Source organism: Pimephales promelas, chromosome 8 (assembly GCF_988280905.1).
Source record: "Pimephales promelas chromosome 8, fPimPro1.hap1.1, whole genome shotgun sequence".
Lineage (NCBI taxonomy): Eukaryota > Metazoa > Chordata > Actinopteri > Cypriniformes > Leuciscidae > Pimephales > Pimephales promelas.
The window spans coordinates 1,323,071-1,337,744 of record NC_142776.1 but is presented as its reverse complement, the minus strand read 5'-3'; the positions used below and the strand labels follow the sequence as shown (position 1 = coordinate 1,337,744).

General features: G+C 42.3%; 2 protein-coding genes across 3 annotated transcripts in view; one reads left to right on the top strand and one right to left on the bottom strand.

Moving 5' to 3' along the window:
- Nucleotides 1-378: 378 nt before the first annotated feature.
- On the bottom strand, nucleotides 379-3,206 carry LOC120467880 (uncharacterized). The gene is made up of 3 exons (XM_039656437.2): nucleotides 3,052-3,206; nucleotides 2,609-2,777; nucleotides 379-1,365 (listed from the first exon to the last, which is right to left on the bottom strand). The coding sequence occupies exons 1-3, from the start codon at nucleotides 3,097-3,099 to the stop codon at nucleotides 488-490; spliced, it is 1,095 nt and encodes a 364-aa protein (XP_039512371.1). The 5' UTR covers nucleotides 3,100-3,206; the 3' UTR covers nucleotides 379-487.
- A 2,525-nt stretch (nucleotides 3,207-5,731) lies between these two features.
- smarca4b (SWI/SNF related BAF chromatin remodeling complex subunit ATPase 4b) overlaps nucleotides 5,732-14,674 on the top strand; it is a 33,714-nt gene continuing 24,771 nt past the window's right edge. For both annotated transcript variants that reach the window (XM_089133695.1, XM_089133694.1), the window contains exons 1-9: nucleotides 5,732-5,875; nucleotides 8,204-8,439; nucleotides 8,523-8,625; nucleotides 8,923-9,321; nucleotides 10,383-10,481; nucleotides 11,503-11,770; nucleotides 11,985-12,111; nucleotides 13,440-13,613; nucleotides 14,064-14,237. In XM_089133695.1, the coding sequence (XP_088989821.1) occupies nucleotides 8,218-8,439; nucleotides 8,523-8,625; nucleotides 8,923-9,321; nucleotides 10,383-10,481; nucleotides 11,503-11,770; nucleotides 11,985-12,111; nucleotides 13,440-13,613; nucleotides 14,064-14,237 (1,566 nt within the window). In that variant the 5' untranslated portion in view covers nucleotides 5,732-5,875; nucleotides 8,204-8,217. The remainder of the gene's footprint in view (nucleotides 5,876-8,203; nucleotides 8,440-8,522; nucleotides 8,626-8,922; nucleotides 9,322-10,382; nucleotides 10,482-11,502; nucleotides 11,771-11,984; nucleotides 12,112-13,439; nucleotides 13,614-14,063; nucleotides 14,238-14,674) is intronic.

Below are 14,674 nucleotides of genomic sequence, written 5' to 3'. Positions count from 1 at the left end.
TTTACAAAAAAAGGAAATAAAAGGAAAAACAACGATGTCGGACGATTTTGATTCTGTACTTCCGGCTACGTCGCCCGTGACCTTTTGAACGTAATTACGTATTACGTGACGTTACAAACGCGCCTCACAGAATAGAGCAAGGCTAGCATTTGTCCTTAGAAAAGTTACATTTTTGGAACAAGTTTTGAAATAACCGTTCGTTTCGCATGATAAGACCCTTATTCATCGTCTGGTGTCGTTTAAAGACATTTGAAGCTGCATCTGAAACTGTCTTTTGGACCCCATTGAAGTCCATTATATGGAGAAAAATCCTGGAATGTTTTCATCAAAAACCTTAATTTCTTTTCGACTGAAGAAAGAAAGACATGGACATCTTGGATGACACGGGGGTGAGTAAATTATCAGCAAAAGTTTTTTCAAAAGTGAACTAATCCTTTAAGAACGGTACCGATGCCAAATCTCCCGCCCGGCAGTCTCGCCCTCGGCTTCACGCTTGCTCCCCGTTGTGAATCCTCTGGTGCCGCTTCAGTTCTCCGGAGCGGAAGAAGTTCTTCCCGCACTGTGTGCAGTGGAACGGCCTCTCGCCCGTGTGGATGCTCTGGTGGCCCTTCAGACGCTCCAGCCTGGAGAAGCTCTTGTCGCACTGGTTACACTGGTACGGCTTCTCGCCGGTGTGGATCCTGCGGTGCTCCTTCAGATGTCCCGACTCGGAGAAGCTCTTCCCGCACTGGAAGCACTGGTACGGCCTCTCGCCCGTGTGTGTTCTGTGATGGCGTTTCAGATCCCCGGATCTAAAGAAGCTCTTCTCGCACAGGGTGCACCGGTGCGGCCTCTCCCCGGTGTGAATGCGCTGGTGTCCGCGCAAGTGTCCCGAATCCGAGAAGGTTTTCCCGCACTGGAGGCATTTATACGGGCGCTCGCCACTGTGGATCCGCAGGTGGCGTTTGAGATCTCCGGATCTGTAGAAGCGCTTGGCGCACTGGGAACACTGGTACGGCCTCTCGCCCGTATGCATCCTTTCGTGTTGCTTGAGATGCCCGGAGTCGGAGAAGTTCTTCCCGCACTGAAGACAGTGATACGGACGCTCTCCCGTGTGGATTCTCTCGTGTCGTTTCAGGTCCCCGGATGTGGGGAAGTTCTTCCCGCACTGGAAGCACGGGAACGGGCGCTCTCCGCTGTGTATTCTCTGGTGTCTCTTGATGTCGTTGATTCGGAAGTATTTCCCGCAGTCCTGGCAGTGGTACGGCCGGTCCGCCGAGGGACGGTTGTTGGATTTGGGGGAATCGGGAAGAGACAGGCTTTTAGGATCGGAGTCGCCGCAACAAGCCGTGAGACACTCTCCGGTCTGTTGCTGCAGATGCTGAGCTGGTCAGGACAGAACAACACCATTATACTCAGGGTTAAGCCTTCCTTCAATAAATGTTAGTTAGTTAAAACTAATGTTAAGTAATGAACCTTATTGTAAAGTGTTACATCATCAGGTGTGGGTGTTTCGCAGAGTTTTTTTAGTCAATTAAAGGGATAGTTCAGGCATTTACTCTTATCTTTGAAAGACAAATACCCAAATGAAATCTGAGAGATTTCGGTCCCTCCATTGAAAGTCTAGTGTTCACGCGAAGAAATCATAAAATAAATGCATATGAATCTAACCATTTAATTCAAGAAAAGACAACCTCATTATATGACGAACAGATTTAATTAAGGCTTTTATTCACATTGATCAGCCAACAAAAAATCTCAACCATGCCATGTGACCCGTGAGAACAAACCTCATTGGTTGAGCTTCCACTTGCCAAAATTGAACGCCGTAAACATTGTTGGCTCAAGTTTATATGTGAATAAAAGCCCAAATTAAATCTGTGCATCAAAGCGATCGGGTCTCTTCAGAAGACTTGCTTAGACCAATCCGTTCAAAATTCAAATTGATTTATTAACCATCTCTTTATGAATGTTTTGGGTGAATTCAATGGAGGAACAGAAATCTCTCAGACTTCATTAAACATATCTACGTTTGTGTTTTGAAGACAAATGGGAATCTAATAGGTTTAGAACGACACGAGTGAGTAAATGACAGAATTTTTATTTTTGGGTGAACCAATATTTTAATAGTAAGTAGCTGAATAAATGCATCAGAGAAAACATAGGCTATGAGCAATGTGATATAAGATACTGTATATAGTCTGTCAGTAAATGCTGACAGAATACTATACTTTATAATAATATACTTGTTTTATTAATTAACATAAAATTGAAAAGGTGCTCATGTTTGTGAATAAAATGTCCCAACTCTGGTTTAATGTGATAAGTTGCAACAAAAACAACTTTTGAGATTGAAAATGACTCATTACCACAACTATTACTCATTATTCCCCAGACAGCATCATAGTGTCGGCCCCAAATATGGATACCACTTGTACCAGATGTGGGCCGACACCATGTTGCTTTCTGGGTCATTACATTCTGGAAAAGTTCAAATAGTACGTTACACACATCTTTAGCTGTGCTAATATTAATATGGTAATGCTGAAATCAAGGAAAGTGTGAGCGGTGTCAGGAAAAATAACACATTCACAATGCAAATATGAAATGCGTGCGTGACGTCACTCACCGAAATGAAAGAAATCTTCCACACTCTCGTCTTCCTCTTTGACTTTGACTCCCACGGGCCGCCCGTAGTGCTCAAACGGGCCTGAGGGCAGAAATTTAGCGCTAGAGGAGAGAGACTGGGGCAGTTTAGTGTTTGTCGACAGAGCCTGGGGCAGTTTGTTCCCGAAGTCCTAAAACAGAGTGAATAACATCACACACACCGCGAGCCCCGTCAACTGGTACTGTCAGAGGACAATATGCTACACAATAAACATGTCTGAGAGCAACTGAATATGAATATACCTCGAGATCGAGACACGCTCTTCACATCAGATTAAATTCATTCTGTAAACGCAGCGGCGCGTGAGAGCGCTCGACACAAAAAAACACATCGAATAGCCTTTAAACCGGCTTTAATCCACGTTAATCGAGCAGCCTGTACTATTACAACAACTGAACACTCACCAGATCCATCCTACTCGTCCATTTGTGCAAATTATCAACGAAATTCATCGGTGAGCAGAAACACTAGCAGAAATCTGATATTCACCGGAACTCGCTCCTGATGATCATAAACATCGAACAGCAGCGCCTCCTACAGCAGCGGAGGACAATCACGCACGCACGCACACCCTTTCTTTTACTGTCAAGTCAAGTCAAATATATTAGCGCTTCTCACAATACAGATTGTATCAAAGCTGATTCACAGTATAAATCAAACAACTTAACTTACTGTCTATAAAACACACACACTCACAAATACGCAGCGGTTTGGGTGAGCAGATGGAGGAAATGTCTCTGATGTCATTGTGAGTTGAAAACATACAGAGAAATATACACCCAGGGTTTGAAAATTAACTTTTTCACTCACTGGCCAATTTGGCTACTACATTTTTAAGTCACAGGCCACAAAAAAATTAAAAAAAAATAAAAAAAATAACTACGTTGCATATATATATATATATATATATATATATATATATATATATATATATATATATATATATATATATATATATATATATATATATATATATATATATGAAATACATTTTGGATTTCATACAATTTCTTATTCAAACTAAATACTGTTATCCAGCATCTCCTCCTTATTCCACTTTCATCCTCATCCTTTTCTCCAAATATGTCATTTAGGTGGACAGATCAATAATACAGTATACTGTAAAAATGAATATGCTTTATCTAATCAATAAAATTGTGGCAACCAATATTATTTATTAAATTGAACAAATAAGAATTGAGTAATAGTTAATCAAATTAACATTCTAATTAATTCTAATTTGTACAATTTAATTAATAATATTGCTTGTAATATGTTGCCACAATTTTATTGATTAGATAAAGCATATTATTTTTTTCAGTGAAAGAACATCTTGGAAAATAACAATGTCTTCCCAGATAGCACAAGTCTATTTGATGTGATGTTTACATTTAGAAGATGTATTTTTAAGAGTGTTTGCTCATCTGCAAGACGTCTATGACGTTTCCTGTCAGATGTTAAATAGACGTCAGTTTAACATCTTAAAGACATCTTCTAAACGTCTATTTGACATCTGGCAGGAAACGTCCTATAGACGTCTTGCAGATGAGCAAACACTCGTCTTAATTAAAAATACATCTTCCAGATGTAAAAATCACATCAAATAGGCTTGTTGTGATATCTGGGGAGGAATTGATTGGATTGTGGTTTGCTATTGGTGGATCTCATGATGTGAGTGACAGGTTATAGCCCCGCCCTCGTCATAGGAGAAGAGAAGAGATGCTGCAAGAGGAAGTTACTCTGATTTCTAGATTATGAGACATAAAAAAGATAGTTATAATAAACACTGCAATATTCAATAAACAAGGAATTCATAGTGACCTTTTTAGAGCATAAAGTTACAGACATTCTGAACTATAGGCTATCGGCTAGTTAAAGATTTTCGTAAACATACAAATTTTCAGTATATTTCTCTTAAATGCAAGCCTGAAGTAATGTTACATCTGTCCCGGCATGAAAAATAGGAATATATAGTTATATAGGCTATCTAGGCCTATAGTTTTTTGACATTTAATTTGTTGGTGGACATGTAAAGGCATCTTATGAGGAAAAAAGTTGAAAACATGGTTCAGTGGAGGTTAAACAGAACTCCAGGGTTCTTTACTCAATTCTAAAAAAAACGCTTTATGCCAAAAAAAGTTCTTAAAATGTATTAAATGATTGGATATTACTTCATGTTTAACACGTTTTTTTCCTAGTAATTAAATATGTTTAACTTAAGAGCTGTTTAATTCATAAAATGTAATTAACAAAAATAATTAATTAAAACTTTCTAACAAATATACTGTTGCGTAAGTTTAGTTTCGGTTCAGATGAGGTGGAGGTGTCACTTTTTAAAGCATATTGTACAACATTTTATACTGCTCATCTAGTTTACAGAAGCTGCAAGTAGCATATAATGATGCTATGAGAATCTTATTAAGGAGACCTAGATGGCATAGTGCAAGTGAAATGTTTGTCAGTGTAATCACTTTTAAAGCACTGTTACGTAATTTTATATATAGATTTATCTGCCGAATTAATGACTCTAAAAATGAAATTATTGTGAGTTTAAATGTGAGGGTTAGTACTACATGGTATCAGTCAAAGCTGTGGAGACACTGGTACTGGTCTATTCTGTGAGTCAATGTCACAAAATTGTATGGTTGTTGTAATGGATTGTATGGGTTGTGTTTTTTTTTTTTGGTTGTTTGTTTGTTTTTCTCTTTCTTTCTTTTAAAAATGGACTTTGAGTCTGTAATAAAGTTTTGATTGATTGATAAAACTATCCCATGATCTATTATATGAAGCGCCTTTTCTTTTAGATGTGAGGTCAGAATTTTTACAAAACAAAAATGCTGGGTTGTTTCCAACCCATGTTTGGGCCAAATCCGTTGGATTTCATTTAATCAAACCAACGGTTAAAAATGTAAACCAACGGTTCCATATTTGACATGGATTTAAACAATCCAAAATGATTTAATTTTTTTTGAGTGAACAGCAAAACAAAACAGACAAATACAACTTATATAATATAAAATATATTTTATATAATTTAAAAATGTATTCTCGCTCCCTCTCTCTCGCGCTCTCTCTCTCTCCCGAGCGTTGATGCTCTGTGTCCGCAGCGGCGCTCCGTACATGAACATCAACCGAATGAACTGAACGGATGTCGCGGATCGGTTAATTAAACACACCGTGGGCTCCGTCATCAGCTCGAACGCGTCCGCCTCGTTTATTATACTACGGGTAAGTCTGATTAAACTGGCAAGGAATTCTGATCGTGCTGATCTCAGTCGTGTGAACGCGACAGCTTCAGCCTGTCTGGCCACTTGACGTCATTATTTCTATCGCAGTGTTTCAATATGACTCAGTATTTCATACGAGTTTCATGATCTTAGCGGGTGATCGGTGGATGTGCAGATGTGCAGCGGAGAATCATCCAGGAGCTCGAGCTGGACGACATTTTATTTCCCTGTCAGATCCTCAAGCTTGGCTTATTTTCCTATAATGAAGCGTTGTCTGATGTTTCCAGAGGCAGGAATGAGTTCATCCTGCAGAATCATCTGCTCATGTCTAATCATCTGACACCAATAAATCCTTATCATTATTAGTATCATCATAGAATACCTGTGCAATACACTGCATTTAGAAAGAAATGTGGTTTCTAGGCCTGGAAAAGTCATATGGGAATATCCATAATGATTTTTTTCCCCTAGTGTAAAATAATTCCCAATCAACTTTAATATTGGATATAAATTATTCTTTGTGTGGAAAATCTGTATAAAATTATGGAAATTCAATGGTTGAAAGTGCAGAAACTGGTATTATAGTGTGATTTTTCTTAGGTGTGCACGATATAGCGGCCACTGTACTGATATATGTTCATTTTTGATGTTATTGATATCGGCCTGATAAGAAAATTTGGCTGATAAATAATGGATTATTTAATTTTCTTTCAGCTGTGACACTTCAGTTTCACCACGATGTTTTTCAATTGCTTGAAATATGATTGAAATCACTTCAAAAAGGAAAATACAGTTCAGTGCAACATGTACAGCACAAGTCTGTCATATCGACTACATAAAATTACAATGAGAACATTATAATTGTGTTTAGGACATGGCTAGTCTGGTTTTAGTTGCTTTTCCAACAGGGTTACTGTCTGTAATTCACTTAGATTTAGAATGTCTTTAGATCATGTTTTGAAGCATCATGGATACCAGAAGGACAAAATCAGATTCTGGAAGCCATATTACTAAGAAAATGTCTCTTAAAGTCCCCCTGTCAATCATTTAATCCCTTAAAACTCATCTTTGATGTTTTTTAAGTGAAAACTAATTTTCTTCATGTCTTAAAATATATCTTTAATGCAACTTTTGCCTCATTTAGAATATGCGGCCCCGTCTCCACTCCCTCACTCACTCAGAGATCCACTGGTTGACGATCATACATTACAAGGTCGTTTGACGTCAGAAACACCAGCGATTTCAAAGCGTGTTTTTGAGACTGTCTTTGGTTCACTGCAGTTTTAAGGAGGAAATACTCAGCAATGCTGTCCACTTATGAACTTACACATGGTGTGTGTTAAAGCGTATTAAAAACACCACATAGACACATAAACAACATTTAAGAGCTGGATTTTCATCACAGGGGGACTTTAAAGGGACAGTTCACCCAAAAAAAATAAATTCTGCCATTATTTATTCGTACCACCCAGAATAACCTAGCAACACCCTACCAACCACCGAGAATACCATAGGAACCACCCAGAACACCCTAGCAACCAACCAGAATAACCTAGCAACGCCATAGCAACCACCGATAATACCATAGCAACAACCCAGAACACCCTAGCAACCACCCAGAATAACCTAGCAACGCCCTAGAAACCACAGAGAATACCATAGCAACCACCCAGAACACCCTAGCAACCACCCAGAATAACCTAGCAACCACTGAGAATACCATAGCAACCACCCAGAACACCCTACCAACCACCCAGAATAACCTAGCAATGCCCTAGCAACCACCCAGAACACCCTAGCAACACCCTAGCAACCACCCAGAATAACCTAGCAACCACTGAGAATACCATAGCAACCACCCAGAACACCCTACCAACCACCCAGAATAACCTAGCAATGCCCTAGCAACCACCCAGAACACCCTAGCAACACCCTAGCAACCACCCAGAATAACCTAGCAATGCCCTAGCAACCACAGAGAATGCCAAAGCAACCACCCAAAACACCCTAGCAATACCATAGCAATCACCCAGAATACCCTAGCAACCACCAAAACCAGTGTTCCTCAAACTCGGTCGTGGGTTGGAGCTAAACTCAGGACAGTGGCCCTCCAGGAGTTTGAGGAACCCTGACCTAAACACATTATAAGCCAGATCTCAGCACCAGAACATCGTACAGACATCGTCTTGTATGTAATCATGTGCCACACGCTAGCAACCGACTGGCGAGTTTTGCCACTGCAAGCACCGCTTCACATTTTCTGGAACTGTAGTTTTGTGGAAATTAATTCTAGTGAAATCACATTTGACGAATGTTTTGGTTTTGTCAGGGTGAGTCTGAGGCATGTCCACCCCAGAGCCCCCGTTGGGTGGGACTCCCTGTGCGGGGCCTTCGCCGGGCCCGGGCCCGTCTCCCGGAGCCGTTCTGGGTTCAGGACTGTCCCCTGGATCATCCTCACACAACATGATGGGCCCCAGTCCCGGACCGGCCCCTTCCACGGGACACTCCTTTCCTCAGCAAACATCTGCGGGATACAGCCAGGAGACTTTGCATCAGATGCACAAGGTGGAAAGCTCAATAAGTCCAAATGTTTGACCGTGGTAGATCCGGTCCGAGGGTTAACGGTAATGTTTGTGTTTGTCCCGAAGCCGGTGGAGGAGAGCCTTTCAGAAGACGCTCGCTTCAGTCAGATGAAGGTGGTACCGATGAGGATGACCCGTCCTGGGAGCCCGATGGACCAGCACTCGCAAGGTCCCGCACTCATATTCATATTATAAACATACAATTAAATATAAAGTTGTTTTACTACTTTTTATTTCTCATTTTAATTTAGTTTAACTTGGTTAAAGTAACTAAAACTTAATAAAAATATCTAAAAACTAGTGCTGGGCATTGATTAAAAGAATCCAAAAAGAAAGTGTGTGTGTACTGTTTATAATGTGTAAATAAATACACACACGTAAGAAATATTTGCATGTATATATATTATATTTAAACATACAAACATACAACAGTGTTTTGATCGATCTGTTCCGTCTCGTCCCTCAGGATACCCGTCTCCGCTGGGCGCTTCAGAACACGTGTCCAGTCCCATGTCCACCAGCGGGCCTCCATCAGGTCCTCTCCTGTCCACCGGCTCGAGCTCGGCTTCGCTGGAGGGTGTGGACGGCCAGAACCGCCCGGGAACCCAAAGCGCCGCGTCAGTGTCCGGCACCGGCGTCTCCAGCTCCTCGGCCCCCCCGACACCCTTCAACCAGAGCCAGCTCCACCAGCTGCGCGCGCAGATCATGGCCTATAAGATGCTGGCGCGCGGGCAGCCTCTCCCAGAACACCTGCAGATGGCAGTGCAGGGCAAGCGGCCCATGCCAGGCATGCCACCGGGACCGTCCCTGACCAGCTTAACACCGGGGGGAGGAGGAGGGAGCGCCGGCTTCAGCAGAGGACATGGTGAGATTTGACATGGTTACAGTCATAGATATCTATATAAAGGCTAGATGTGTCGTCAGCGCTGCTGGCCAATGGAGGTCGACGTCTGCACCTGGCGGCCATCTTGCCACAGGCAGCTCGCTCACTCGTAACATTACATGTACTATTTAAATGACCAGAACTTGCTCAATTTTCTACCGATTTTCAAACGGTTTGTTTTGTTATAAACGTCAGGGATGTAGTTATGACACTGCATACTTATGAATAAATAATCATCCAGATAATTATAGCCACGTTAATAACGTTTGTAAGAAACCAAACCGTTTGTAAATCCGTCAGGATTTCAACGAGATAAGGGTGTTTGTGCTGACCACTCATCTTGCATCAACTTGTCTGTGACAAGATGGCCGCCGGTGATGACGATGGAAACTCCGCCGTAACACATCTAGCCTTTATATACATATCTATGGTTACAGTACCAGACATGCATCTTTTCTTTCTTTTTTTTTAGATTAAAAGTTTACAATTTTTATTTGGTGGTATCTGCTCATACTTGCTGGTACGGGTCCTCGGGTCTCGGGTGCTCTGTGCAGACGTCTAGTTTGCAGTTTCTGTACAGTGTGATGATGTCACATTCCTTAGGCCCCGCCCATGACTCGGACAGACTCCGCCCTTTTAGCATAGACCCGCCCTCAGTGAGCAGTCTGCCATGTTTATCTCCTCACCAGAGCATTTCCGAGGCACGAAAGGCTCCGCCCTCTTCTGAAAAGGGGGCGGGGCAGCAGCTCATTTGCATTTAAAGATCCATGCACAAAAACAGCATGTTTTTCCTTTTTTCTTCCACTCACAAATGGGCATTTACAACATGATCTGTGGGTATTTTGAGCTGAAACTTTCCTTGTAGGGAACCTGAGACTTACATCTTATATAGGTCACCTTTAAATTTAAAACTGTCTGTGTGTGTGCCACCTCGTTTCTGTATTTTTCTCAGTTCTCCTCTGAATGGTGGAGTGGTTCTTGAGAGCATTAAGCCGTCTGTGGTGACTTTAGTAAAGGGTTAGTTTGTGCCGGTTGCTCTGCAGGGATGGTGGGACCCAACATGCCTCCTCCTGGACCTTCAGGAATCCCGGCTGGTGTTCAGGGCCAGAACCACAACGGACCCCCCAAACCCTGGGCTGAAGGTGAGGGCGCATCCGTGAGCTTCAGCCTGTGGAGAGGAATAGGGCTGGGCACATTTTTTTTTCTTCAATTAATCGTTTTTTTAAAATGTGGTTGATTCAGAATTGATTCTCAAAGGCCACGAATTGATTTCTTTCCTCCATATTTGTTTATCTATCACCCAAAGCCAGTATTCGTTTTCCTCCACTGTTCATCGGCTTGAGCCTCCATGTTACAGCTAATGCTAAAGTCTGTTTTATCTTAAACATAAATTAATCTGATCCTGTTTGATCAAGGCATGCCTCTGTTCTGACTTGTCCAATTTTCAGCATACATTTTTCATCTTGCATCAGATCCTGTTTATTCATTGTATGCATTTAAAATATAGAGTTGGGTTCTGTTTTAATGTACCCAAAATAGAGTTTAATATGCAGGTTTAATTTCTTTAAATGTCTTAATTTATTTTATTAATTAACCACTTGTAAACTTATGTGTACTGTTCTTTAAAAAAAAAAATATATATATATATATATATATATATATTAAGTCGAATCGCAAATCTAAATCAAATTGAGAATCGAAATATTGAAAGCTTGCAAATCAAAATCGAATCGAATTGGAACATCTGGATCGATACCCTTAAATATATTTCTTTTCTCAGTATTCTTGGCTTGTTTCCAGTCCAAATATCATACATTTCTTTAATCAAGAAGCATTTACTAGATGAGTAAAATGCCGTTAGATATTTTGTTTAGGTTTCTGGGGGAAAAAATCTAAATCAAATTAGTTTTTGAATTAGTCAGTTTGAATTAACATTATTTTTCTTACCCCATTGTCACATAATTTAGCTTGTTTTAAGCAACAAAAAAAAAAAATCACTTATTTTGATCCCCCCCAGAAAACAAAACATAATATCTTTCTGCATTTCACTACTTTCACTAATCCATCTTGATTTAAGAATTTTTAGATATTTTGACTCGAGACAAGAGCACTGAGAAAGAAAAGCATTTAATGCAGTGTCGTGATGCATGTCTTGTGCGACAGGTCCGATGGTGAACGCAGCAACTCCTTCGAATGCTCCTCAGAAGCTGATGGCTCCTCAGCCCACGGGACGCCCTTCACCGGCTCCACCGTCGGTGCCACCGGCCGCCTCGCCAGTCATGCCACCGCAAACCCAATCGCCAGGTCACCTGACACACCCGTCCCAGCCCAACACCATGGTGCCGCTGCACCAGAAGCAGAACCGCATCACACCCGTCCAGAAGCCTTGCGGCCTGGACCCGGTTGAGATACTGCAGGAGAGAGAGTACAGGTGAGACTCAGCGTGAGCAACACTAACACCCTTCACACTGCAGAGCGCTTTGCTAGCAGCGCCAAGGTCATGGGTTTGATTCCCAAGAAAAAGTTGCTGTAGAGCTGCTTTGAAACAATCTGTATTGTAAAAAGCGCTGTGTAAATAAACTTGACTCGACTCTTTTGTACCAAGGACAGCTCTTCAGACGCTTTGTGTTGTTGTGTGTCTGCAGGCTTGAAGCTCGTATCACTCACCGTATTCAGGAGCTGGAGAATCTCCCGGGGTCTTTAGCTGGAGATCTGCGGACCAAAGCTACTATTGAGCTCAAAGCTCTCAGACTGCTCAACTTCCAGAGACAGGTGACCTCACAAACGCTCACTCGGAACCTCACAAACACTCACTCGGAGCCTCAAAGACACTCACTTGGGAACCTCACAAACACTCACTCAGAAGATCACGAACACACACTCAGAACCTCACAAACACTCTCTCGAAAACCTCACGAACACTCACTCCGTACACTCACTTGGAACCTCACCAACACTCACTCGGAACTTCAGAACCTCACTCGAAACCTCACGAACACTCACTCGGAACCTCGGAACCTCACAAAGACTCACTCGGAACCTTATGAACACTCACTTGGAACTTCAGAACCTCATTCGGATCCTCACAAACACTCACTCGGAACCTCACGAACAGTCATTCGGAACCTCACGAACACTCACTCCGAACACTCACTCAGAACCTCACGAACACTCACTCCGAACTTCAGAACCTCACTCGGAACCTCATGAACACTCACTCGGAACCTCAGAACCTCACTCGGAAACTCACGAACACTCACTCTGAACTTCAGAACCTCACTCGAAACCTCACGAACACTCACTCTGAACTTCAGAACCTCACTCGAAACCTCACGAACACTCACTCGGAACCTCAGAACCTCACTCGGAACCTCACAAACACTCACTCGGAACCTCACAAACACTCACTCGGAACCTCACGAACGTTCACTCGGAACCTCACGAACACTCACTCGGAACCTCACGAACGTTCACTCGGAACCTCGTGAACACTCACTCGGAACCTCATGAACACTCACTCGGAACCTTAGAACCTCACTCGGAACCTCACGAACACTCACTCGGAACCTCAGAACCTCACTCGGAACCTCAGAACCTCACTCGGAACCTCACGAACACTCACTCGGAACCTCACAAACACTCACTCGGAACCTCACGAACACTCACTCGGAACCTCAGAACCTCACTCGGAACCTCAGAACCTCACTCGGAACCTCACGAACACTCACTCGGAACCTCACAAACACTCACTCGGAACCTCACGATCGCTCACTCGGAACCTCATGAACACTCACTCGGAACCTCAGAACCTCACTCGGAACCTCAGAACCTCACTCGGAACCTCACGAACACTCACTCGGAACCTCACGAACACTCACTCGGAACCTCACGAACACTCACTCGGAACCTCACGAACACTCACTCGGAACCTCACGAACACTCACTCGGAACCTCAGAACCTCACTCGGAACCTCACAAACACTCACTTGGAACCTCACGAACACACTCATTCTGAACGTGTAAAGTGTGAGTACCAGCATCTCTGGGTCACCTCTGCGTATAATGTTGTCGCGTGTGTGTGTGTGTGTTTGCCTCCACAGTTGCGTCAGGAGGTGGTGGTTTGCATGAGACGTGACACGGCTTTAGAAACATCACTGGACTCCAAGGCCTATAAACGCAGCAAGAGACAGTCGTTACGCGAGGCGCGGATCACAGAGAAACTCGAGAAACAGCAGAAGATCGAACAGGAACGCAAACGCAGACAGAAACACCAGGCAAGCGTCTTCACCTCGTTCACACTGACTCGTTGTTTCCTCCAAACGTCTGAGACCACACTGGATCTCTGGGATTGAACATCTGATTCAAACATGCAAATAAACTGAACGTTTTAGGATATAAAGGAAAAGTTATGATGTAAAACAAATCACAAATATTTCAAATTGAGCTCTAATTCTATGTGACTAGATAGACAGATAAATGGATGGATTGACAGACAGACAGATGGATGGATGGATGGATGGATGGATGGATGGATGGATAGATAGATAGATAAATAGATAGATAGATAGATAGATAGATGATAAATATGCAATAATTAAAAACAATATGCAATAAAGAAATAAAAAATACTGTGCAATTTAGATAAGTAAGAATGTCGTTCTGAGAGACGCTCTCAGATTCTTCAGTCATTGTAGTAATTCCCATGATTCTTTGCTCTGGTGCAGGAGTATCTCAACAGTATCCTGCAACACGCCAAGGACTTCAAGGAATATCATCGTTCCATCACAGCGAAGATCCAGAAACTGACCAAAGCCGTGGCCACGTATCACGCTAACACTGAGCGCGAGCAGAAGAAGGAGAACGAGCGCATCGAGAAAGAGCGAATGAGACGCTTGATGGTGCGTCACACACGCACTCACTCACACGCGCACACAAACACACACACAAACACTGTGGCCGTGTTTAGCATGAGAATGCAACTATTTAATAGGGCTGGGTAATAAATATTGATTTCTCGATATTAATCGATTCTCATTTTTACGAACCGATATCGATTCTTAAATCTCAAGAATCGATTAGTCATCCTGTTTCATTTGAATGAATGGATCATTGTATCGCGGCTGCACGCATCCAAAAAATCGCAATAATCTTTGTCCTTTGTTACTATTGATATGAAACAAAGTCTCAATTTTCAAATTACGTCCATTTTCTTTAGGAATTCAGAAACATAAATAGTGTTTTGTCGCTGTGGCGTGAGATCGCTCTGGAGAAGCAGCAGCGCTGATCTCTCTTCCGGTTTAATAATACCAGTTACAGCGCCAAATAAACATGAATG

Coding starts and splice junctions, on each gene's coding strand:
- LOC120467880 (XM_039656437.2), bottom strand. CDS start 3,099: ATGAATTTCGTTGATAATTTGCACAAATGGACGAGTAGGATGGATCTG. Junction 2,778..3,051: donor GGACGAGTAGGATGGATCTG/GTGAGTGTTCAG, acceptor ACTCTGTTTTAG/GACTTCGGGAACAAACTGCC. Junction 1,366..2,608: donor GGAAGATTTCTTTCATTTCG/GTGAGTGACGTC, acceptor TGTCCTGACCAG/CTCAGCATCTGCAGCAACAG.